At 37.7% G+C, this 27578-nt stretch overlaps 1 protein-coding gene and 1 non-coding gene across 2 annotated transcripts in view; one reads left to right on the top strand and one right to left on the bottom strand.

The window, feature by feature from the left end:
- The window catches only part of Mkln1 (muskelin 1), a 123474-nt gene that overhangs the window by 44643 nt on the left and 51253 nt on the right, over positions 1-27578 (bottom strand). The window contains exons 7-9 of the mRNA XM_059257014.1: positions 11719-11796; positions 9677-9742; positions 385-497 (exon numbers count right to left, since the gene is read on the bottom strand). Of these exons, the coding sequence (XP_059112997.1) occupies positions 385-497; positions 9677-9742; positions 11719-11796 (257 nt within the window). The remainder of the gene's footprint in view (positions 1-384; positions 498-9676; positions 9743-11718; positions 11797-27578) is intronic.
- On the top strand, positions 9576-9660 carry LOC131907547 (small nucleolar RNA SNORD45). The gene has a single exon (XR_009378450.1). It is a non-coding gene; the product is annotated as a small nucleolar RNA SNORD45 (small nucleolar RNA).

Raw genomic sequence — 27578 nt, 5'->3', positions numbered from 1 at the left:
ATACAATACGACGGTGGGGGCTAGACTAGCTCAGTGATACTGCACTTTGAGGCCAGGTTCCATCCTCACCAGTGCATGGGTGTGTGTGTGTGTGTGTGTGTGAATGCTGAAAACGAGAGCAGAGTGCCGAGGCATGAAAAGATATTATACGGTTACATTTCTAAGGTGAAGTAGCTTAAAATTCAAAACAAAAATATTGCTATTTAACTGATGGGCCAGGGATAGAAATTCAAATGCAAGAGTTGTTGAATCCAGTTGATTTTCTTACTTCAAAATGCTTTTATACTACCACTGTTGTGAAACATCCGAGAAGAAAACAAGCATGCAGAAGTGTATTCCATGCTCCTACTGTGATACAGATGAATGAAAAGACTAGGAACTTGCCTCTTTCTCAGTGTCTCTAGAGATACATGTCCACTGGTTCTCCTTCACACTGTATGCCCAGAAGTCAGCAAGATCTTGTGTTCCATCCCAGCCACCAAACAAATAAACAGTCTCTATGAAAATCAAAAAAGTATGTATTAAAAAAAAGCCGTAGGGACAAGGGTTAAGGCACCAGACTCACTCAATTGTTTCAAAGAACATTCAAGAAGGTACTTTCCATATTTCTTACAGTATTATCTTTAAACTTGTCGCTTTCAAAAATGTACTTCAGCTGTTAAACCTAAGTATATGGAAAGACTACTGCAGAACCATATTTTGAGAAATTTATTTAAAAATCAGATCAGTAGGCCATGCTCCCCAAGATTCTGATTCCAAAATTCTTTAGCGGCTAAAGAGTTTGTATTTTTAAAGTCTCCCATATGAACCCGGTGCAGTCAGTTTAAGAATTGGTCTGTTGGACCACATTTTAGCTACTAAAGGCTGACAGAACTATTTAAAAGTATAAAAACTCAAAATTTAAAGGATTACATGAAGACATGTAGCTGTTACTGGGGGGGGGGTGCAATGAGAAAGGATAACATTAAAGGTGATGTCTTCCTATTGCCAAATAATGGTTAAAACTAGCTGAAAGTTAAGAATAAACTGATATAAAACAATGACAGTCCCATGAATATTGGGTTAATATTTTCCCAAATATGTTGTAATAAACTTCCTTTTCAAAGATTAACCTAATACTTTGAGAAATGAATTTCTTGTCACTCTAAAATGTCTACTGCATTGATAAACTTTACCACTGTGACAAAATTATTTGCCTCAGTGAGCAGTGAATCTTTATACATAATATTATATCATAGATCCTTCTCTATACAATGCCTTTCCTTTTGTTAAATATTTCCCCCTTTGTAAATATGTTATGCCTACTGATTACAAGTGTGTGTTTTAAGACTATATACATGGCAGTTATCATCTAAAGTGTGACTAATCTTAAAGATATACAATTCAAAACTACACATGAAAATACTGTTACATTACGAAACCCCTTTCCATTCACAGCTGGGCTGTCATGTTTTCATATAACTTAAAATTTTAAGCAAATTTTCTGAGTAAAATGTTCACAAATGCTTCATTGCTGTCAGAAGAAGAAAAACCCACTGGAGGAAGATTTAGTTCTAGTGCTAACTGGATACTATGGTCTGAAAAGGAAATGCCTCCCAAAGGCTATCCTGGAAGGTTTGCTCCTAGCTGGTGGTATCATTTTGAAGTTTCTAGAAATCTTAGAAGGAGGCCTTAGCTGTAAGAGGTAGGTCACTAGGAGTGTATCCTTTGAGACAATATGCTGTCCTGGCCTCTTGTCCTCTCTCTTGGCCACAATGGTGTGAGCAATTCTGCCAACCCCTTCCTACACTGGTAGATGAAAATCCTCTAAAAATGTAAGCCTAAATTGTTTTGCCACAGTGACAAGAAGCCTTGCTAATACAGACATTTGATACTAGAGCTAAGCTGTCGCTGGTGACTAACCACGGCCATATGGTTCTTTGGAACTGGTTTGCACAAAGAGTTTAGAAAAGTTCAGAGAAACCAGCTAGAGGAAACCAAGGATGCTAGAGGTGGAGCTTAGATGGCAATTCCAGTGGGAGCTCAGAAGATCAGAAGACCATGGTCTTCACCAAGTTTACAGAGAAAATTGGAAGCGAAAGGCAGATAGAATGATTTGAAAAACTTGGTTTAGAAAAACTCTATACACATTTAAAACTAAGGAAGACATGGTTTCTGAACCGCTTAGACCATTAAAAAGGAAGCCAGTTTCTTTTCAATGAAACAACAGGAAAGGTGACATGGGAGCATCTCAGGAATTGGCCCGATTAACACCCAATGCAAAGAGTAAACACATTAGAAGACTTTCCATTGAGAAATCAGTGCTTCTAGGACACTCTGACCTCACCCCGTATCAAGTTATTTTCCCAAAGATTATTTAACCATGCTGAGCTACCCAGGCACTGAGTCCACCTCAGGTAGCAGCAGACTTCGTCGTTTTTGCAGACATATAGAATGCTAAAGTCAGAGTCGTGAGGGTTTCTACTCAGACTTCAAAGTCAGGCTGAGAAGTGAGACAATGTGTCCATCCGGTGCCTGAGAGGAAAAAGCAGGAAGCTGTGGGAATGAATCCAAAGACACAAATAAACACCCAGGAAGTTAAGAGATTTCAGGAACATAGAATGTATACTGAGGAATGCTGCAGGCCAACAAGAAAAGCTAGCCTTAAAGAGAGGCCTTGTGGGCTGGAACCATCAAATGGTGGGAAAGCAATCCCTTTCAGAGCTGGGCTCTCAATGTATTTCTAAAAAACATGTCTCTTTCTTGTAGCATACGATCACATACCCCGGATACTGGACAAGAGCTACAGATTTCATTTCCATGCCTCCATTCTTTCATTTTGGAATGGAAATGTCTATCATGTTCATTTTATGTTTAAAGTATATCTAACTTATTTTAAAGAGGCTTACCTTTAAGAGCTTGCCTTGACTCTTAGCAGAGATTTGGGATTTGAACTTCTGTCCCCTACAGGCTCAATCTTAGAGGCTCAGTCACAGATAGAAGCACTACTTTGGTAGGTTCTGTGAACTTTAAGAAGGGGGCATAGCTGGAAGAGCGTTCTTAAGGGCAGTATCTTCTCTTTTTCTCCGACTTCCCTCCCTCTCTCCCTCCCTCCTGCTGTGGATATGTTCTGTATGCTGTGAATATGTGTTGCTCTGATTGGCTGATAAACAAAACACTGATTGGCCAGTAGCCAGGCAGGAAGTATAGGCAGGGCGAGCAGCCGAGGAGAGTTCTGGGAAGAGGAAGGGCTGAGTCAGGAGTTGCCAGCCAGACACAGAGGAAGCAAGATGTCAAGGCAGAACTGAGAAAAGGTACCAAGCTACTGGCTAAACACAGATTAAGAATTATGGGTTAATTTAAGTGTAAGAGCCTGTCAGTAATAAGCCTGAGCTAATGGCCAAGCAGTTATAATTAATATAAGCCTCTGTGTGCTTACTTGGGGGACACAAGTGGGAGAGATTTGTCCTGACCACTGGGACACAGAAAAACTTCCAGCTACACCCTCCCTTCCTCTCTCCCTTCCTCTCTTTCTTCCTTGTGCTCTCTGCTTCCTTGCCACCATGATGCAACCCATTCTTTTATGCCATCCCTGCCATAATGGACTAAAAACCTCTAAAACCATGAACCAAAATACTTTCTCCCCTAAGTTATTTTTCTCAGGTATCTAGTAACAGTGGTAAGAAATTAATAAAGAGTGATCAAGCATAAGCCACTTATTCTTCCTCAGTCTTTGTTTTTTTATTTACAAAACTCTGTTTAGAGGTCCCTCAGATTTAAGTTATACAAGTTGTCAAAAATGAACATTTCTATTAAAAAAAAGGAAAAACAAACAAATAAAATTTGAGCTACCTTTCAGTTCCTAACTACCTCAGACACAGTAACAATAGTATTACCGTACTAGACTCCAAACTAACCAAAACCTAGAATCCCTTTGGCACTGTAAAAATATGAAATAATGGCAATTATTTTAGAGTACTAAAACTCTGTCTTATTTCATAACGATAAAACAATCCATTATCATTAGTTGAATAACATTGTTTCCCAGATGGTATATATACAGTAATGTCCAGATACATAATTTTACAGGAAAAAGAACAAAGAATTTTCATCTGGCTTAAGATTATTTGCCAAGACCTCACTATAACAGCAGTTAACCCTGTTAATTTCTGAAGCTTGTAGAGGGAGGCCCATCTAACTAAAATAGCAATAGCAATTGACCTTTTGTTTTATAGTACTTCTGGGCACTCTCTGGATAAGGTTACCCTGGTTCATTAACTTTAATAACCCTTCCTCTTGGGCTCTGAGTTCTCAATGTTCTTTCTGAAAAGCAGGTCTCTTTGTACGCATAAACTCTCACAGCAAAGAAAACCCACATTTCCACAACAGCCTCATTGATAGCTGAGCAAAAGAAAATCTGGCACAGGGCAAGCATCCCAAAAGAATTAAACAAAGATGTCATTCCTGTCCATGGAAGCTCTGTGGTCCAACTGAAGCAAAAGTACAACTAAATGAATTTTGTAGAAACTTATTCTTTTGATGTACCTGAATAAAAAAGGTGCAACCAAAAATTTTAATTCAATTCCTCATCATTTAAGTCTCATAAAGATAAACCATCTAGAAACAAATACCAAGAAGTGTCATTAAACCATAAAAGGCATAAAGACTTAAACTATGAAGTTATCTAGAGAGAACTGTGGTGAGAAGTACAGTATAGAAAAGAAAGAGGAAAAAGAAAAAGAAAAAAAAGAAAAGAAAGAGGAAAGCTGGTTTCCTGGAAACCCATGCCCCCCCACAACAAGTCCTATGACAACACGCCTGTATATCCTAGGCAACATCATCTTCCTCAAGCAGCAACCTTTTCTTTCCATTTTCCCCCCTTAAAGGAATATAGACTAACACAGCTCTGCATTTGTCCTAGCTCTTCAGCAATATCTATCTGATAAGTTTTAAGCACTGATTTGAACTCACAAACCACTGTAGGAAATGAAAAGAAAGATGAATAGTCCCTTGTCCTTGAAGAACTTACAATCTAGCCACAACTCTAAAAGGGGACATAAGTCACCACAATGCAGAACAGACCCAAGTGCCATACAAAGGCAAAAGCACAACAGGTGTTCTAAAGGGGAGAACACACGTGGCTGAGAACTTGGCAGATTTGTGGTAAGACTAGTCTCTGTCCTGGGGTCAGAATGTGGCTTTGTGTTCTAGTAAAGTAGAATGTGGGACAGAAAAGCAGCAAAGTAAAATAACAAAGGTACAGAGACAGAACACAACCAAAGTGTTTGAAAAGCCATACACTCCAAAGTCAGGCATATTGTAGCCTCAATCTTGACTCTGTAACCTTAACCACTAGTTTCCTAAGCTCTGAAATGTGATATGCTTATCTTTCCTAAAGATACAGTGAAAACTAAAATTATACATTGTATGCAAAGTTGTTAAATTGTGTGGTGAATAAGTAAATTACAGAAAATGTATATAAAATCAGGACACAAAGGTAGTAGGCAGACAGGAAGTAAAAGACAGACAGTGACTAGATCACGGTCAAGGTTCAATTACCAGGGTTCAAACTTAATTCCACAGACACTGAAGGAACTATAAACAACGTTAAGCAGAGGCATTAGAATCTGAACTTGCTGTAGAACTAACTAAAAAGGAAGACATGGGGAATGACAGAGATTGGTGGTAATAAAGTTAGTAGTAGCCTATTTTCAAAATGTCAAGCCAATTTTATTTAAAAGACCACATGAGATAATCATCAATCAATCAATCATTACTCCATAAATATTACAATTCAATTATTATTCCTTGGTACAAAAAATATATTATTTGGTATCAGAACCTAATAAGCCATGGATCTACTTATTCCCAGCAGCACAATTTACACATTGTACATGGATTAAAAATAAGAGAGATAATTAACACAGGAAAGAATTTGTCCTTTTACATCATTTGCACACCTTTTACACCATTTGCACACATTTTGTAAACTAAAATGGGCTTTTTTACTTGAAGTGTTCAACTGCAGTTTCTACCACTCTACTCTTGAGTAAATCAGACTGCCGATTGCATAAACCTCCACAAGATGGCACACTATTCATAATTAAACAAGTCTGTCATTTTGAAACTACAGACTGTATCAAATATGTGCTAACAGAGAAAGTCAAAAAATCAGACACAAATCAAGAATCAAGAAGACAGAGCCAGTGAGATGGCTCAGTGGGTAAATCCTGATGACCCGCGTTCACCTGGCTATACGAAGTTGTCCCTGGACCTCTCTAGGCATATCTTGACACTCATGCCCAAACAGGAACCATACACACAACAAAACAGAAGCAGAAGTATAACCACATGAAAGTTTGATAGCAATTAAAAACCCAGATTACTCTTTATCCACTTCATTAAAAACTTCAAGGAAAACAGATACACATTTTTGTTTTCTTTTGAAAAGCACTTTAATGTAATTGCTATAGAGGTAGTTCAAGGTTCAGAAACTTAGAGATTAGAGCTTCTAAATGACAAATCCCCAACATCTTCTTCTGCAGCTATCAAATAATGGGTATGGTATTTCCTGAGTCTTCCCCCAAAATTCAGTAATAATTACATAGGAAGAATAACTTAACACAAGACAATCCATGTTGAAACAAAATCTCCACACAACTGTTTTACCTAAACCACAGCTGAAACCCAAATTCACAATTAAAGTCTATTAAGAGGAGAGGCGTCAGGTTCAGGGACGACAATCAATAAAACTAACACACAGTACAGTAGGCCAAAGTACCACATTCGTCTTCTACCAAGGTATGGTCCAGTATGATTCCTGTATGACGGGAGAAGTTTGGGCAACTGAACAGTAAAATTTAAGCCACTGTGCATGTTTATGGTTATTCTATCCTTGGATCTGACAGGGAAACGGCATTAAGCAAACAAACAACTACTGACTGAAAAGGGAAATGAAATTTAGGAGCTATTAGCCTTAATGTTTAAGAAAACAAGATATAGGAAACACTGGGAAGCAACAAATGCTTTGACATACATTAAATAAGCCAAAATAAAATTTACTTAGTTTTCCATAATTCACCATTATGCTTGTGCTTGGCTTTTCATTTCTTTCTGTACCCAACTGACTGCTCTTTGTGGTTCTTTTGTTTTCTCCTTTTTATGCCATACTGGGAAAGGCTCACGACAGCTGTTGTATCTGAGTAGACACTCTACTGCTGATGAAAATGCCTGGTACAGCTATGAGACAGCACCATGTTCCACTCCATCCAGCCCTGCTCAAACCTCAGTAAACACATAGAAACTCTGAGACTAGGAGAAACCTCAATGAGGAACAGACTCCAAACAGGCTGAAGAACTACTGCTCTGGACATTCACACACCTACAACAACAGAGGAAAACTACATCGAGACTACTACACTGCTAGCTAGGAAGGACAGCTTACTTCCATCTCCTATTAGAACATGCATCTCTGACCACACTAGAGGAATAATCATAGGACTAGACAGCTTCACTGTAGAATTTAACAAGACATTTACAGAACCAAGAGCAATGTTCTTCAAACTATCCCATAAAACAGGAAAAAAAAAAGACTGTTTCTAAACTCACTCTATAAAGCCAGTATTATCATGATAACATAAAGACATAACAAAAAGAACAGAGACGTATATCCTAGATGAATATACATGTAAGAATCCTTAATAAGTCTTGCAAACATTACACTGAGACTATATACCATTGATCATGTTGGTTTCATTCCGAGGATATAAGGATGTATCAACACATGCAAATTAATAAATATAATACAACATATAAATAACATCAAGGGGGCAAAAATCACAGGATCATAAGATACAGAAAAGGTATCTGAGAAAATTCAACACATCTCATAAAAAAAAGCCCTAAAAAAATCAGGAACAGAAGAATCATGCCTGAAAATAATAAAGTATGTGTATAACAAACTGATAGCAGATATCATGCTGAATGGGGGAAAATTGAAGGCATCTCTTCTAGAATCGCCATTCTTATTCAGTGCAGTATTTTACATTTTCACAAAGTAACGGGGTTGGGGGTTATAAGTAGAGAAGCCATCATAAAGAAATTAACATCAGGAGCTAGGAGATGGCCCAGCCAGTAAAGGGCTTGTCATATAAACACAAGGACCTGAGTTTGATCCCAACACCCACATAAATCAGCCAGATGCAGCTATGCAGAAGCAATCCCAGCACTGGGGAGAGAGATTGACAACATTCAATGTCAACCTCTGTCTCCACATTCATATGCATAAATATGCAAAAACACATGCATGGGAGCACACACACAAACATGAGGACACACAGGCGCGCGCGCACGTGTGTGTGTGTGTGTGTGTGTGTGTGTGTGTGTGTGTAAAATACACACACACAAGATTAAAATCACATGACTGTAACCATCATTCCCACTACTCTTCTTAAAACTAGAATTCCTACAGTTAGACAAACAGGAATGGCAATGTGGCCGTGGGCCACAGTGAACCTGCTGAAATTGTTCCTATTGCATAAAACGGTTTCCATACGGTAGGAAAGATGTCTATACCTTCATCTTCTGAGCTTCTAAAGAAGGATCTCTGCTAACTTGAACCTCAGTCACATTGGTCATACTAAGTTCTGTCATGACATTTGTCTATCACTTGAATGTTTGTTTTCCTCCTAAAAATCCCATACATTATCTTTATTTAAATGATCTTTTTTTCCCCATGTGTTTTTTCCCCATCATGCACGGTCTCTTTCTCACAGACAGCATAGTAATAAGGACCCTGAAACTCGGGCCTGTTGAACGTGGCCTTTAAGTGTCAGGACATCTCATCCTGGGGTGAAGTGCATTTTGCTGGAAATTAAAGAGGCTTTTCTAAACAATTTCCCTTAGTATATTTTTGCAAGAAAATAATTTATGTACAGAATTGCCCCTTTAACAAACAAACATAGGCATGCTTGTTACTCTGAAATAGGAAAACTAATGCCTAAAAGGCTATATCATATTCAAGCCTACTTATGTAGGACAGGATAGTATTTGTGAGAAGGGGAACAGACTAGAAAACAAAATCCTATACCTTGAAAGAAAACTTTTCCAAAGATACTCTAATAGTATTCTCAAATTCTAAAAGTTGTTATAAATATATATCTAACACTTAGTTTCAAGTAAAATATTCAATTCTTATTAATACCAATTTTTGAAAATAGTCAAGCTTTAGTATATCATATTTTTCTAATTACTTATAAAATAATATGAATCTACAAAAGAAATATTTTTATTCCTGAAGTACTGAGTCAGCACAACAAAGTAACAAAATGGTGTAAATACTCTCAGAGAAGTAAAATGCTGCTTGAGCAAATCCTGGCATGGTCAGAGTAAAGTTGTATAAAGTGAAATTATGTGAAGGATACGTCTCTTAGGGTGTCTACAGTCAGCTGTACAGCAGCCTGCTCTCCCAGTGTCGACGTTCAGATAGTATGCAGTCAACGCTGTCCTCTTTGCTATTTGGTTTAATAAATAACATTTAACCTTTACCATACATGGAAAGAGAAGCGTGTCCACTCTTATGAAGTATTATAAATGCAGGCCAATGATGAATTTTGGCATGGACTGCCTGAATTTACTGCTGAACTCCATGCACACTTTAGCTCTAGAATTCTACTGGGCCACTGCTAGCGTGACTCACCTGTCTGAACATCAATAACCATCTGATGGCCCCCTCTCATTCCTGGTCGGTTATCCTCTCCATCACCTGAAGAAGAAAAAGTATTTTCTATAAAGATATAATAAAACTTACAATTCTAGAGGAGTAACCTCACTTGTAAGTCTATAAAGGATAGTAACAAATACTCCACACGTACTCCTTCAAAATATTATAATTAGTAAAAGGAAGAATAAAGGAAGAAATACCTTTGTTTCAAATACTGAAAAAGTTACAGGATTCTAGAAAATGGTGTGTGTGCATTTGTGCTGAGGAACAAACCCCACAAGTGATAAGGTCCTCACAAGTGATAAGCAAGTATTCAACCACTGAGTTATGCTCCTCTCAGCCCTAAGATTACAGGATTCCAATATCACATTTGCTATAAACCAGGAAGCCTAAGGTTTTCATCATAAATCTCCCATTAGTAGAAATAAATTAGTTTGGCAAATGAACTTCCCTGATTTTTGTATGTAAAAGTTACCATCTAACTGTGCACAGGAGTTTTACAGGAGTACTATAAAATAACTGAAATATCAATTTTTATACAGTCATGAGTTACTTACTGATGAGGAATACCTTCTGAGAAATGCATTGTTAGGCGATTCTGTCTTGGCGTAAACGCCAGAGAGTGTATTTACAGAAATCGACATGGGACTGCCTATTGCACGCCTAGCCATATGGCAAAACATGTTACTACTAAGTACTTCAGCCAGCTACAATGCCTCTATTTTTCAGAATAGCTAATCACAGAAAAAGGTTCAGTACCAACACTAGATAGGAATGTGTGGCTCAATTAAAAGCTCATGGGATCATCATTATGAAGCACATGATTATACACAGAAACAGGGCACAGAGTCAAACCATTGTACTGACAAGTCTTTTTCCTTCCTCACAGCTAGATACCCATCAGATCCTGCTGACCATCATCACTGAGGGCTTGCCCTTCTCTTCTCTCCTGTCAGTCTGTACTGCTTTTTCAAGAATAAATTAGCATAACACTAAAATATTAATTTCTACCATGTGTTTTGTGTATTTAATCTATTTTCAAATACATGTGTCTTTGAATAAGTCACCATACACAGAACTATGTAAGTGGGAGTATGTTCACACAACAGAGCTTATATAAGTTCAGGAGGAATTTTTGGCACATATTAATGAGTAATGCTATGAAAACTTTCTCACAAGTGAAGAGAAAGCCTTGGAGACATATGAAGACCACAAAAACCAACTGAATACCTCGAGAACCATCTTCCTTCAATGTAAGCACGTGCAGTAAAACCATGCTTCTATCTGGCAAAAGTGAATGCATACAATAAAGAGACAAAAATCTGCTCATACAAAAATAATGTGTTAATGAAGAAGACTAAATTCTGAATCAGATTTTGAGTTTTGAAAACAAACAAGTCCCTATTAGAAATAAATGCTCCCTAGGGTCTGTGTCTCCAAGAAGGAAGCATCAGATGTGGTCACTGAGGCACTCTGATATTCAAATGAAGTGCCTTTTAGCTTCAACTGTACTGTGTTTTAATAGAACTGACATAGCAATTCTATTAAAGTTCATCACCCGTCCCTCTTATTCTCAAAGGTCCTGCTATGTTTAGTAGCGATTTTGTAGAACTTGGTTTTCCAGGAACACATATGGTGGCACCACAGCGTGCCTATTATTTTACACACCTCTATGAAAGTAGTTTGTAACAGCATTCTATGTAAAGAACGAACAACCTTGTGCAACATTTTGTCACAGTGATGAAACAAGAATTTAAAAGATAATCTAAATACAATAAACTAGGGCTGGGACTATAGCTCACTGGTAAGAGTGCTTACCTAGCATGTACAAGGCTGAGTTCAATCCCTAGCCTCAGGAAAAAAAAATTATGATAATAATCCTCTCTGCTACCTAGATAAGGAACCTATGTTCTCTATCAAATACCTGCTCTTTATTAACAGAGTAGGAGGATGCTTGGGCCATCTAATGAAAACAGACTGTAAAGAAGAAACAGAACAAGCCAGACAGTGCAACTCACCTTTGGTGCTCTTAGGAATGATCTGACTCCACCGCGGCTTATACTCCTGCTGACTGATATACTGATTGAACAAGCCGTCTGCAAGTATAAAAAAAAAAAGAGTTATATCTCAGCTGCCTCTTCAACCTCCCAGTATGATATCCAAATATAAATAGTAAACTGCCGGGAGATGGTGGCGCACGCCTTTAATCCCAGCACTCAGGAGGCAGAGCCAGGCGGATCTCTGTGAGTTCGAGGCCAGCCTGGTCTACAGAGCTAGTTCCAGAAAAGCGGCAAAACTACACAGAGAAACTCTGTCTCAAAAAACCAAAAAAAAAAAAAAAAAAAAAAAAAGTAAATTATTAGTTGACACAACAGAAACACTGCATTAGCAGCAGCCCATATTAAACTTAGGTTCCCACGATGACTACATGAGTCACTATAAAGCTACTACTGCACTCATGAAGAAATATGTAACCTCAACAAAGACCCCGAAAGAAGGAAAGCTCTGAGAGAAAAAAGTTAAGATGACAATTTAAGGCTGGAAACCAGAAGCAGCAGAAAATAGTTAATAAATAATCTGAATGTATGTTTTATTTCACTGAAGCACGGCCATGTACACCTTAAAAATCATTTTTGGCATCAATATAAATACAAATGGGAAAAGAAAGAATAATCAAAGCCAGTTAGAATATTTGCTTTCTGGTGATTTCTCACCACTATTCTCTATTTTATTTACTACTTTTAAAATCTTTATCCCTTATAATGAATAGATTCTTGAATTCCAATGTCTTCCCCATGAAGAGCCCTTAAGAGTTCATAGATTTTGTTTCCAGATTACAAAAAACAAAACAAAACAAAAACAGCCTAAATAAGGACATGACCACCAACAACTTTGGTATAGGCACTTTATATTACAACCTCAGAGAAAGAGAAAACTCTTTAAAATGTAAATTCCTGTTTTCTTTGCGTACAAAGTGACAGATAAAAGTACTGCCAGCAGCAACAGAACTGTACTTATTGATGCTGCCAAATGTTAAAATCTGTTTTGTTTTAGTTCGTTTAAGTCTAAAAACAACCCTAAGAGGATTTGGAGCTCCTCTTCTAAGATGGGAAGTACATATTTAGAGAATTAAGGAACTTTATCAAACGCACACATATCTTAGGTAGTGGAGCTGGGACTCGGATCCCACTTTGCTTTTCTTCTCAGTAAACTTTTCATCTACTTCCGGAGGAGTTATTACATTACTTACCATAATTATATGGAGACTGTACTTCCCCCACACATCTACTCTACTCCAAATGATTATCACACCCTACACCCATGTCTGTCACTAGTTTACGAACGATGTATAGAATCAAATTCTAGATAACAAAACAGAAAAATCTTCTAGAGGACTTGTAAGCAAAGTTTCATCGCTTCTAAACAGACATACAAACAAGAAAAGAAGAGGCTTTTATCTTCTGGACACATTTTCATATACATATGCAGTATATAACGTGTACAACTACTAACTTCTATTTGTAGAGCTAGGGAAAGAGTCAAGTCTACAGCAATGACAGCAAAGAAAGCTAAAGAAACTAGATGACTGGGTCAAGCAGCCAGGAAAGCTACCTCAGCCCTGAACTTCTCGTGAAGACATGTAGTAGTGACATTCTCCTTACCAAGCTAGAGTTTTCTTTTACATGTATCCAAATAGATACCTGACAATGTGCTCATTCTCTCACAAATTCTGTCCTTTGATCCTGACTTCTATCTGAACGAGGATTTTCCTGTGTCACGGGAAACAAAGACGTGTTCAAAATGCTGTAAAATGTCTCTTTTCTATAACTTGCATACTTGGAATCTAAACAACCTTCCTAATCTCTTTCTTTTCTGGGTTAATCAAGAAGCAGTTGTAAACAACCCTATATAATCATTGAATTTCTTCCTCTTTGCCTTTGTAACCTTATAAAATTAGTGGGAAAAGAAAGTTCCTTTATAAATCAGCACCCAAGCTGGATGTGGTGGTTATAAGTTAATCCTTGCACTCTGGAGGCTGAAGCAGGAGGACAGCCTTAAGAACGAGGCCAGGTGGGGCTATGTAGCAAGTTGCAGGCCTTCCTGGGCTACAGTTCAAGATTCTGTCTCACCTCCAAGTCCTTACACACCTAGAAGTCAGCACTTACATTTTCATTGTTATAGGAAGGAGAAGTATATGCATGTGGTGTTATTGTGTTCCCCAAAATATTGTGCACCCCAATAAACTTATCTGGGGTCAGAGACAGAACAGCCACAATATTAAACATAAAGGTTAGGCAGTGGTAGCACACGCCTTTAATCCCAGCATTCCAGAGGCAGAAATCCATGTGTTCAAGGATATAGCCAAGCACAGTGACTCACGCCTTTAATCCCAGGGAGTGATGGTAGAAAGCAGAAAGGTATATATAAGGCGTGAGGACCAGAAACTAGAAGCATTTGGCTGGTTAAGCTTTTAGTTGGTTAAGCTTCAGGCTTTCGAGAAGCACAGTTCAGCTGAGAGCCATTCAGATGAGGACACAGAGGCTTCCAGTCTGAGGAAACAAGACCAGCTGAGAAGTTGGCCAGGTGAGGTTAGCTGTGGTTTGTTCTGTCTCTCTGATCTTCCAGTGTTCACCCCAATAACTGGCCTCAGGTTTGATTTTGTTAATAAAACTCTTTAGATTCATGCTACATATGCAGCACAATTTAATTTAATGAATGTGTCTATTACATAATTCCATAATTTTGGAGTCTTGCTTTATTCAGCCTTCCTGACCAAAACCTCCAATATCATAGAATTTGGGAATTTTTTTCTCCCCTTCCAGACAGTGTTGGGCTCCTGTTCACTGTAGTAATGATGATAGAAAAATAAAACAACAACAACAACAAATTAACCATAAGTCTTTGAAAGGGAGACACAGAAGTTCTAAAACGCCTTTGAAAACTTAAAAAGAATGTAAAATTATTCATTCAGAACTAGATTAGCCTGTGGAGCTGGCTCAGTGGGTAGAGTACTTGCCCTAGAGCGTGAGGACGAAGCTTGAGTCACCAGAACCCATGTAAAGGCGGAGCGGTGAGGCACACCTGTAATCTCAGTGCTCCCACAGAGAGAGGGGGTGGGAACACAGAGTCTGTGTGGCTTGTGGGCCAGTGGTCCTGGCGGGCTCACTGGTGAAGACTAAGAAGGCTTGGTTAAACAAGGAGGAAGGGAAAACTGACGCTGAATTATTAACTCTACTTAACAGGAGAGCCTAGGGAGGATGACGTAAATATATACAGAAAACTGAAGGTGGAAAAAGACAAAGTAAAAAGCAAAAAAAAACTACAATAGGAACATAGTAAATTTTACTTTTCTGTTTGTTTTTTGAGACACGATCTCACTATGTAGACTTGGCTGGCCTAGAACTCACTATGTAGAGGAGGCTAGCCTAGAATTGACAGAGATCAACCTGTCTCTGCCTCCTGGGTGCTGAGATTAAAAGTGTGTACACCATGTCTTTTCCCATTTTCTGTAATTTTTTAAAATTAGCATATATTTTCTTTCCCTGTCCCCTCTCCTCCTTTCACCCTTCCCCTTGTGGACAGAATTCCATGTGTCCCTGTCTGGTCTCAAACTCACTGTTTAGCAGAGTATGACCCTGAGCTTCTGATCCTCTGCCTGTGAAGGACTATGATATTACACGTGCCTTCCTCAGTGTATCGTATCGAGTGCTGGGATAAAGCCCAGGGCTTGAGCACGGTAGACAAGCACTTGCCAGCTGATCCACCTCTCCGGACTGGAGACAAAATTTCAATGAGGAATTTAAAGATGCTTATTTAAAAAAATCACATCAGTTTTAGGAGGAAGTCAAACAGTTACTAATATTTCAGTAAGTCTATTTCCAGACAAAAACCTGAAACAGGAAACTAGAAGTCCAACAAAAGCAGAATATCTTAAAGAAATTAAAATATCACTCAGAAAAAAGCACACTAATAAGTTGCTAATAATTTTCAAACTAGTTAACTTAAGTCCTCAGCTTTAACACATTTCATTTGTTCTGTGACTATGACTATATTAAATAAACACACTTAATAAAGTCTTCACTGGGCACACAGAATTTTTTTTCAACAGCAGAAATGCTTTAAAAATACATAGTTAAAAATGAGACTCAGGAAGCTTTTTTATTAAAAGAAAAATGTTTAAACATCACCAATGATCAAAACAAACCCTAGAACATCATTATACCAATACTACCTATTCTCAAATTTGGTTTCTCATCCAAATAGATTACATTCAAAGAAATACTCAACTATCTAGCTTATAGAGCATATATTCCTTTTGGGTCATTCAAAAACATTTTACAAAATTATTCATTTTGGCAGTCTAATAGTGGTGGCACTATTAAGGAATGTGCTAGCTAGTTTTATGCCAACGTGAAACAAGAGTCATTTGGGAAGAGGGACTCTCAACTGAAAAAATGCCTCCCTAAGGTTGGCCTGTAGGCAAGTATGTAGTGCATTTTCTTAACTAATGACTGATGGGGGAGGGTCCAGACCATTGTAGATGGTGCCACCCCTGGACTGGTGGTCCTGGGTGCCATAATTTCGAAAACAGTCTGAGCAAACCATGAGTAAGTAAGCCAGTAAATAGCATTCCTCTATGCCCTTCTGCTTCAACTCCTGCCTCCAGACTCCTGCTTTGAGTCCCTGCCCAGATTTCCTCTGATGATGGACTGTTACCTGGAAGTGTAGGGTGAAATAAACCCTTTCCTCCCTGTGATGGCTATTCTTGATTGTCAACTTAACTACATACAGAATTAACTAAAACCCAAATGACTACGCACACTCGTGAGGGATTTTTTTTTCCTTAATTAAATAATTTGAAGTGGGAAGGCTTACTTCTAATCTGGGTCTTTCAGGTGGGAAGATAAACCTTTAATCCAGATCTTTTTCAGTGTGAAGATCTACTTTAACCTGAACCACACCTTCAGCAGGCAGCCTATACAAAGGACATGGAAGAAGGAAATGTCTCTCTTTACCTGCTTGCTCTCGCTCTTGCTAACAAGTCCACCCTTCACTGGCATTAGAGCCTACTTCTTTGTATATACTGAATATATATATTTTGTTATAAACTGAAGACCAGCTGAGACATCCAGCTTTGTGTACTAAACTACTACTGGACTCTTGGAACTTCTGTTCATAGGCAGCCATTATTGGATTAGCTAAACCACAGCCTGAAAACCATGCCAATAAATATCTCTCTCTCTCTCTCTCTCTCTATATATATATATATATATATATATAGAGAGAGAGAGAGAGAGGGGGGGGGGGGGATTCATTCTATCCGGTCTGTTCCTCTAGAGAATCCAGACTAACATACTCCCCAAACTGCTTTTGGTCATGGTGTTTTATCACAGCAATTAAAACCCTAAGACAGCAGAGGATATAGAAACTGTAGGAAGTAAAGCATAGGCAGAGGAAGTAGATCACTAGAAATGTCCCTCTGAAAGTTATACCTAGTCCATTCTACTCTCTCCTTCCTGTCAAGCCATGAGGTAAGTAGCTTCTACCACGTTTCCACTACCATGATATTGTACATCACTACAGGCCCAGAATCCACACAGTCAAGGACTGTAAACTAAAATGTCTTGAAACTGAGAGTCAAAATAAATAATTCCCTACTTTAGGTTATATTTTAGTAACAGAAATACATAAAGTAGCTAGCTTACAGAAAGCTAACTAGAACCTTGAACTAGTAAAAATTTATAGCAGTAAAGCATAGCTTATTAAAAGTATTGATACCGGTACCAGACTATGGAAGCCCAAATATTAGCTCTGTTACTGACTAGTTATGCAGTCATAGCAAATTAATCATTCTCCTCATTTAATAGAGACAATGATAATACCACACATACCTCAGAAAGCAGGTATGACAATTACGGAGTTCATATGAAGGAACTTAAAAATACAAGGTCCATTGTAAAACTCCAAACACACGTTGTGGTGGTGGTGGCGGCAGCAATAACATCGACAATGGTGATGATGATATAGTGTTTGGAACTATATTTGGTAGAAAACTATTAATCTTTTTTATGCACCAAATGAGAAATATAGCATTCAATCAAATAAGAGTTAGGGGAAGGAGAGAATACTAAGCAAAGAATAAAAGAAGCTATCTGGAAAGAACTAGTCTTGGAGAATGAGTTGGAAATGGATAATGGAAAGAAAAGTAAACAGCACAGAGAATACGGGAAAAACAAAGGCATGAAGGCACAGTGAGAGGCAGTGAGAGGGACTTCTGGGAAGAAGTCATGTTTTAAGAAGCATATTGGTGGTCATATGGGAAGAGAACATAGCTCTTGCATTCTTGAGCACTGCTGAGAATAAACAGAATTCCCAGGGAAGAAGAGTAAGGAAATTTGCTACTCGACAACAGCTCTGGCCTCTGAGCTTAAGAAGCGCCTTAAAATCAGCCAGGAGAAACCTGCTCTATCCAGACCAGTTTGTTTCCTTTTGTTCTCTGCCTCCTGAGTGCCAAGATTAAAGGCAGGCGCCACCCACCATAGCCAGCACATCTGGAGATTACTAAAACCACTTAGATTAGTAAGAACCAACACACATGTCACGCTAAGATGCAGAAAAGGAACGAGGGATGCAGTGCAACAGGTGAATAAAAAATAAAAATAAAACCATGAATGTAAGAAAGTAAGCAAGTTTTGGTGTAAGACCTGAGCACCAAATCGACATGACTGTTGAGAAGTAGACATGATAAATAAATAGAAACAGTACGACAGCCAAAACCAGAAACCATGAATCGTCCAGGTTGAGAGGAAAAGAAGTGCCCGAGACACTGCAGAGATGAAGCTCAAGGGTTGAGGAGACCCCAGTGATACCAACAACTGAAAGGGACAAAGAGTTCAAAGAAGCATGGAAATGAAACACAACGTCAAGCTTAACAGAAGTAAGAAAGTGAGACAAATGAAATGAAGAGTAAAACATACCACACAATTTTAACAGGCTGAAGAGTTCAGCACTGTAACGAAGACACGCTACAAAACAAGCTAAAAGGAAGGCGGACTACTTAAACAGCCCAAGAAAAACAACAGATTCCTTCCAAAGAAACAGACAGAAAAATAACACTTTTCTCAACAATAACAATGGTGCCAGTTAACAGTGGAATAATAATCAAAATACGTTTGAAAGAATAATTGCTAGCTGGGGGTGGTAGTGGTGGTAGTGGTGGTAGTGGTGGTAGTGGTGGTGGCACACGCCTTTAATCCCAGCACTCGGGAGGCCGAGGCAGGTGGATCTGATTGAGGCCAGCCTGGTCTACAGAGTGAGTTCCAGGATAGCTAGGGCTGTGCAGAAAAACCCTGTCTCAAAAAAAAAGGAGGAAGAGGAGAAAAATTGCTAGCCAAAAGTTCGACATCCAACATAAAATGTCCATCTTTAGGAGACAAATGTTTCAGACGAACAACAAAAAAAACCCCACCCTCTTTATTGTAAGAGTTTAAAGGCTGTGCTTTAAGGCAAAGGAAATAAAATCTTAGATGTAAGACCAAAATACACACTAATAGAGAGAAGGAAATCAGTAAAGATAGGGGGAAATTCATGAACTCTGTATAAAATGAAGCAATATTTACAGGGCCTCAACTATGCCATCATAAATAACAATGAATATATGAGTTATGAGTAAATAAAATGGAAACTCCACTTATAATCCATGTATTAGAAGACAAAAAAGGTGATAAAAAATTTTTTAACTGTATACTTGTCGTAATTTTTATCAGAAATATATTGTGGGTCGGGAAGTGGTGGCGCATGCCTTTAATGCCAGCACTCGGAAGGCAGAGCCAGGAGCATCTCTGAGTTCAAGGCCAGCCTGGTCTACAGAGCAAGATCCAGGACAGGAACCAAAACAACACAGAGAAACCCTGTCTGGAAAAAAAAAAAAAAAAAAAAAAAAAAAAAAAAAAAAAGAAAGAAAGAAAGAAAGAAAGAAAGAAAGAAAGAAAGAAAGAAAGAAAGAAAGAAAGAAAGAAAGAAAAAGAAAGAAATATATTGTGGAATACATTAGAGCCAAGTAAACAAAGGGAAAACTGACAATATTGAAAAGCAAGAGATGACAAGGACAAAGAAGAAATAAAGAGCATAACAAAGCCTAGAAAGTAAAATGGTAAGCTGGGCCCAGCTGTGAGCGCCTATAACCCCACGGCGGCAAGGGACAAAGACACGAAGACCTCAGGACAAGGCTGGCCACTTGGGCAGCCTTACCGAAAAGTGAGCTTCAGGTTGAGTGAGAGACTCTGTCTCAAGAGTAAGGTGAGAGGATGACAAAGGAGCACACTCATCATCATCATCCTCTGGCCTCTGCATGTGTGCACATAGACATATGCATCTGCACTCACACATGTACACACACCACACACACACAAATTAATAAAAAAAGAAATAACATTTGTAAGAGTTACTTCTTTAAAACAGGATTTAGAAAAGTTCAGACTAGGGCTGGAGAGATGGCTCAGTGGTTAAGAGCACTGACTGTTCTCTCAAAGGTCCCGAGTTCAACTCCCAGCCACTACATGGTGGTTCACAACTATGTATAATTAAATTTGGTGCCCTCTTCTGGTGTCCAAGCATACATGCAGGCAAAACACTGTACACATAGAAAATAAATAAATCATTTTTTTTAAGGTTGAAACTAAAGACTGAAAGGGACTAAAGTGCTTGCCTAACATGTACAAAGTCCTGGCTTCAATCTCCAGAACCACATCACACCGGGCATTTTAGCAACCCTTCGTAACCTAAACTCTCGGAAGATGGGGCAAGAGGACCAGAGGTTCCAAGTCATCCTCAACTACAAAGCAGCCTGGGCCACATTTAACAACAAATGAGACCACAGTTAACAATAAATACTACTGTTTTTTAAAATAACAAGAAAGATATGTCGTGCAAATACTATATGAAAGTGGGTTAACAACACATAGTAAAATTTAAAATAAAAAAATTAAGATGTGTAACTAAAAACATAGCAAAAAAATATGGGAAGAAAATCAGAACCATAAAGAGACATGCAATTCAAACTTACATGGAAGAGTGTTAAGACACATTCTTCTCAGGAACTACTGATAAAGATTTGTACAATATGCTAGCACACAGGTAGCAAGCCTGACCTGCTGGATATATATAGAATACTGCCCCCCCAACAACTGCCAATATTTCTAAAAACTGAATAAACCTGGCTATATTACAAGTCTAAGTCTGAAAAGACTGGTAATCACGTAGCACACGAATCTGACCACTATGCAATTCCATTAGAGGTCAGTAATGAAGACAATCATCAAAAAAGAAATGTATTTGAAAGTTAAAAAATTATATTTCTATAAAATTATAACTCACCAAAGAGCCATTTCATTACATAATGAAAATAGTGAACCAGACAACAATTAAGTAGACATAATGTTTATATCCTTACTGCATGTGAGAAAATTTTAATATCTGATGATTAGCTAGGCATCCATCCAAAGATGTTATAAAAAAGATACAAAGGCTAGGCTTGGTGGTGCACGCTTTCAATCCCAGCACTCAGGAGACCAAGCAGAAGGATCTCTGTGAGTTCAAGACCAGTCTTGTGTACATAGCAAGTTCTAGGCCAGTTAAGGCTACATATTGTGAGACCCTGTCTCAAAATAACAATAAAAACCACACACACACACACACACACACACACACACACACACACACACAGAGAGAGAGAGAGAGAGAGAGAGAGAGAGAGAGAGAGAGAGAGAGAGAGAGAGAGAGAGAGAGAAAGTGTAATGGCATAGGCCCTTAATCCAGCACTCAGGAGGCAAAGGTCAATCTGGTCTACAGAGCGAGTTCCAGAACAACCAAGGCTGTTAACACAGAGAAACCCTGTCAGGGAAAAGAAAAAGAAAAAGAAAAGAAGCCGGGCGGTGGTGGCGCATGCCTTTAATCCCAGCACTTGGGAGGCAGAGCCAGGCAGATCTCTGTGAGTTCGAGGCCAGCCTGGTCTACAGAGTGAGTTCCAGGAAAGGGGCAAAGCTACACAGAGAAACCCTGTCTCGAAAAACAAAAAACAACAACAACAACAAAAGAAAATAACAGAAATTAGTTATTTCTAAATGACTGTTCTGGTGACAGTGATGGGATTTAAAAGAAGAACAATTTATAACTAACCAATATAAAGAACAAAAAGAAATATCCCAGGAAATCCTGCAAACATTAAGTAGTTTAAGATATTAAAGAGACCTTTATCTCCCTAAGTTTTAAAAGTAACACGTTAATAGACAATTCCTAACAATAATGTAAGTGATTACAGCTGAAGCAACAACCCTGATGAGACCTCAACTGTTAAGACAAAATGAACAGATAGGCAGAGTGCTCCCACCAGGCCATTTCATGAACAGATAGGCAGAGTGCTCCCACCAGGCCATTTCATGAACAGATAGGCAGAGTGCTCCCACCAGGCCATTTCATGAACAGATAGGCAGAGTGCTCCCACCAGGCCATTTCATGAACAGATAGGCAGAGTGCTCCCACCAGGCCATTTCATAAACAGATAGGCAGAATGTTCCCACCAGACCATTTCAAGACAGATTACCTAACTCCAAGCTCTTCCAGGTAAAAAAGCAAAAAACAATTCAAATCTTATCACAGAAAGAAGAGATTAACCTCCGAGTTCACTAGGTGAAATTAGAGCCTAAACCTGAAAGAAATATAAAGGGAAGAAATGTTATTTGTTCTTCTTACTAATAAAAACAACTGGAAGAATTCAAGGTAAACATTAACCAGTCTAAATCTATGACAAACTCAAAGAAATACATGATGACCAAGTTTGTATATCTGAGAAATAAAAAGTTAGCTTAAAATTAGAAAAATTAGTAACTGATTTCCTACATTAACGACAAGAAAAATTCATTATCAGAAATGTTAGAAAAAGCAATACAATTCAGTATTTGTTTGTTAATATAGTATTCTTAGCCATTTGGGAATCTGATGCAAGGCCCTCTGAAATATCACACGAAATAGAATATGTGAGAACGTTATGTGTAATTTAATCATTCCGTTTCTGTAGACATTTTTCCGACTGAAGGAATTTCGATCTCTAGTTTGCCATCCTCTATCAAGAACAGATGTACTCAGCAAATGTTTCTCCCATGTTTTCTGAGGGGATGATAAACAGATTTGCTTTTGAGAATATGAACTACACCAGAATATATGCTACCATTATACCTTCAACCTTCTATTAGATACCTCAGCTCAAAGACTTACCATAACAGAGAAAGGAAAGGGGGCTAGAAAGAGAGAAACAAGCCTCTTTTACCTTAAGTGCAAACTGAGCAAAAATGAATACAGTGTAACAAGATTTGTGAGCAGCAACTAAAGCAGCACTGAAAAGGAAAATTTTAACACCAAATGCTGGAAGTATCTACAAAAGAACAGTAAACCAGTGGCTTCAATAGTCGTGATAAGAATCTAGGAAAAAAGGGAATTCTAGCACTAGGAAGGCAGAGGCAGGTGGATTGCCAAGTTCAAAGCCAGCCTACACTATAAAACAAGTTACAAGTCAGTCAAGGCTTCATAAAAAGACTTTGTCTCAGAGAATGAAGAAAAAAGGAAAAAAGGAAGAACAAATTAAGGAGAAGAAAAAGAAACCATAAAGAGTAAGTCATGACATAAAGACTCAAAAAGGAAAAATTAAAAAAAAAAACTATGAATAACTTTATACTGATAAATTTGGCAACTTAAATATTCCTCAAAATGCATAAACTACTAATACTCCCTCAAGAACACAGAATACAAACAGCCCTTTATCTATTAACAGTAATAAGTGTAAAATTTACAAGTCTCCACAAAATTAACTTCAGGCCCACTTTCTACCATTCATCCTTTTTAAAGTTCACCATGGTACTATTAATTCTATACAAACATTTTCAGAAAATGTTTATTAAAGAGAGACTCATTCTCACCTCACTCTTTCTATAAAGGCCAGAAGTACCCACACACCAGAACAAGGTACACACTTATAACAAAGTTGCAGGCCAGTATCCAAATGTTCAACTATGAGTAAGAACACTCAATAAAATTTTGTAAATCAAATGTAACAAATGAGTATCAAACAGGGATTTTCATAGTATTGCAAAGTTGAATTGAAAACTGAAAATTACTATAATTTAAGATCTGACCAGTTAAAAGCAGCAAATCCTTTCACCATCTCAAAAGACACAGGAAACTATTTGATAAAAAACAGTATCTATTTCTGATAAAGACATAACAAACTAGATTTCCTCACTCTGATAAGATGCCTATGAAAAAACTATAACTAACATTTTACTCGATGACTACTTTACAAAGCAAAGATATCTACTGTCTCCACACTGCTTACTATTCTATGGAAAGTCTGAGCTAATACAGTAAGAAAAAAAAAGAAAACTATCAGGACTGGATGAAACATGAAAGGGATCTTCCAAAAGTGACAGCATGACTAAACATTCTCCTGAATCTCTCAAGCAGCTACCAAGAGAAGGGAATTTAGCAAGGCTGAAGAGTAGAAAACCAACATAAAAATACCTGACTTATTCATATACACTAGCAGTTAACAATTAGAAACGGAATTTTAAAAATAGTATTTGTAATAGGAATATAAAACATGAAATACTATGGGACAACCAATATATATATATATATATATATATATATATATATATATATATATATATATATATATATGACTCAGCTACTAAAAACTAAAGACAGTGAAATAAATGTTAAAAGAATTGTAAAAATGGAGAGCATAAACCATGTTTAAATAAAACACTGAACATGAAGATTTCAATTCTTGCCAAGTTGACCTATGACTATACTATAAACTAAAAAAAAACATAGTAGACATTTTTTTAGACACTGACAAGCAGATTCTAAAATTCACAGGACAATTCAGACCACCCAGAACAGTCAAAATAGTCTTGAAACAGAACAGTGCCGGACTTAATACTACTGGATCTGAAGACTTACTATTAAGCTTGAGTAATCAAGCCGGTGTGATACTGGTGAAACATACTACATTGTCAAACAAATGATTAGATTCCTACCTGGTACAACACACAAAAATTAACTCAAAGTCAATCACAACCATAAATGTAAACCTTAACTAAAACTCTTGGAAGAAAACAAGAAGTTCTGATCTTGCTCAGATTTAACATCAAGAGCATGGTAATTAATTATCAAGAGACAGACAGAACCACAGGTAAAACTTCTGATGTTCAAATACACAGTAAGAAGATGGAAAGATAAGCCATAGACTATAGATTCTATTTTCTTTCTATTTGTCCAGGCTGTTTTATTTTATTTTTGTTTATTTTAAGACAGGATCTTATGTTTCTTAGACTGACCTCTAATTGACTTTCCATCTGCCCTGCCTCCATCCACTAAGTACAGAGATTACAGGTCTGTACCACCAATCCTGTGAAAATATATTTTCTTATTTTCTCTTTTTATTAGCATATATTAACTGCATAAAATAGGTTTCATTATGACATTTTAAATCATATCCCATTAGAATTTTGTCTCCCCTATACTGAAAGAATATGTTTTCAAATCCCTTATATATCTCTAATAGGGCTGGAGAGATGGCTCAGCCATTAAAGGCTAGGCTCACAACCAAAAATATCTAATAAACAACTTGTCTCCAGGTAGAAAAAGGTCTTAAAATGCAGACACAGGAAAAAAATTCACTAAAAAAAATGGGCAAAAGATACAAACAAATGCTTCAGCAATGAAGACACAAAGATAAAAATAAGTCTATGAAAATATGCTAAGCATCATTTACAGGAAGAAGCTCTCTTTGGAAGCTGCAGAGTTGGTGAGGTAAGGTTGGCTAGTAGCTTTCTCTATTTCCCTGATCTCTCTAAGGCTTTCACCCCTATATTTGGCTCCGTGTTTTTATTTATTAAGACTGTTTAGAAATTCGTCTACAATGAAAAAACAAAATGACAAGACAAAACTAAAAAAGGTACCAAGCCACATGGCTAAACATAGATAAAAATTATGTGTTAATTTAAATATAAAACCTAGTCAGTAATAAGCCTGAGCTAATGGCCAAGCAGTTATAATTAATATAAGCTTCTAAAAGATTATTTTATAAGCAGGCCACAGGACTGCAGGGTCCTGACAGGACCAGAGAAACGTTCCTATTATAATCATTAGTTACTACCAAAGTACAAATTAAAACCAGAAAATACATACATATGTAGTGGGTAGGTGTTCCAGCTTTGACCTGGAAGTACTACCCCTAGTGAGGCCTCTGGTAACAGCCACGCCTACCTATGACCTGCCCCTGGGGCGGGGCCAAGATGGGAGCCCTTAAGATTCAAGATCCAGTTGTTTTGGGCTCTTGGTTCATGATCCTGGATGATGGATGAATTCTTCAGAGAACCCTGCTGGACTACACCTCACCTCTCCCGGATCCTGTGACCAACTCCTTTACTGGCTGTAAGTTACCCCAAAATAAACCTCCTTTTTAACTACATGGAGTTGCCTTGTTAATCCCCACAATAATACATATATCAGAATAGTCAATATTAAAACTATTGATAGATGTTACAACATATGGGCAAGGATGTGTAACAATTGGCCAACTGGCCTTTTTTTTTTTTTTTTTTTTTTTTACATTTGTTGTTTAATTTTAGAATTTCAAACATGAGTACTGTATTTACATCATTTCCACCAACCATTCTTCCCCTCCAACTTCTCCCATGCCCTCCCTACTCACTCTCAATTTCATGACCTCATCTTAATTATTGTCACACAACTGAAATTTTTATTCACTATTGTGTGAATATAAAACAGCAATGCTGAAGAACTGACAGTTTAAAAAGTTAAACTATACATACAACATGACACACAGTAACTCTATTCCTAAGTATCTACCTTAAAAAGTAAAAGTGTGTTTCCACACAAAGACTTATATACAAACGTTCAGCAATGGTTACTTGCAATAGCCCACAAGTGTGAATAATCCAAATGTCTACCAATAGATGAATGTAGAAGTAAACTAGTATATCTATATCATGCACTACTTAGCAATTAGAAAACGAATATCGATGGGTGCAACAACCTAGATGAAATTCCAAACAGTTAAGCCAACTGAAAGAAGTCCAAGAATAGAATCTGGGGGGCTGGAGAGATGGCTCAGAGGTTAAGAGCATTGCTTGTTATTCCAAAGGTTCTAAGTTCAATTCCCAGCAACCACATGGTGGCTCACAACCATCTGTAAAGAGATCTGGTGCCCTCTTCTGGCCTGCAAGGATATGTGCAGACAGAACACTGTATACATAATAAATAAATCTTTAAAAAAAAGAAAAAGAATAGAATCTGTTCACATAAAGTTATAGAAATGCAAACTCATCTATAGCGACAGAAAGTAAGTAAATAGTTGCCTAAGGATGGAGTGAAAACAATGAACGAGGGCTAGATTACAAAACAATGTAAGAAAAATTTAGGAATTGTCAATGTTTGTTACTATAAAAGTATAGTGGTAGTGGTGGTGGTGTCAGGCATGTGGGCACACACACATATATGTCAACATATACCAGCCGGGCGGTGGTGGCGCACGCCTTTAATCCCAGCACTCGGGAGGCAGAGCCAGGCGGATCTCTGTGAGTTCGAGGCCAGCCTGGGCTACCAAGTGAGCTCCAGGAAAGGCGCAAAGCTACACAGAGAAACCCTGTCTCAAAAAAACCAAAAAAAAAAAAAAAAAAAAAAAAAAAAAACCAAAAAAAAACATATACCAAAGTATACATTCCAAGTATGTATAGCTTATACTGTCAGTGTGTGTGTGTGTGTGTGTGTGTGTGTGTGTGAACCTCTAAAATAACCT

This window comes from Peromyscus eremicus, chromosome 3 (genome assembly GCF_949786415.1).
Source record: "Peromyscus eremicus chromosome 3, PerEre_H2_v1, whole genome shotgun sequence".
NCBI classification, from domain to species: domain Eukaryota; kingdom Metazoa; phylum Chordata; class Mammalia; order Rodentia; family Cricetidae; genus Peromyscus; species Peromyscus eremicus.
This window is presented reverse-complemented; position numbering and strand designations above follow the sequence as displayed.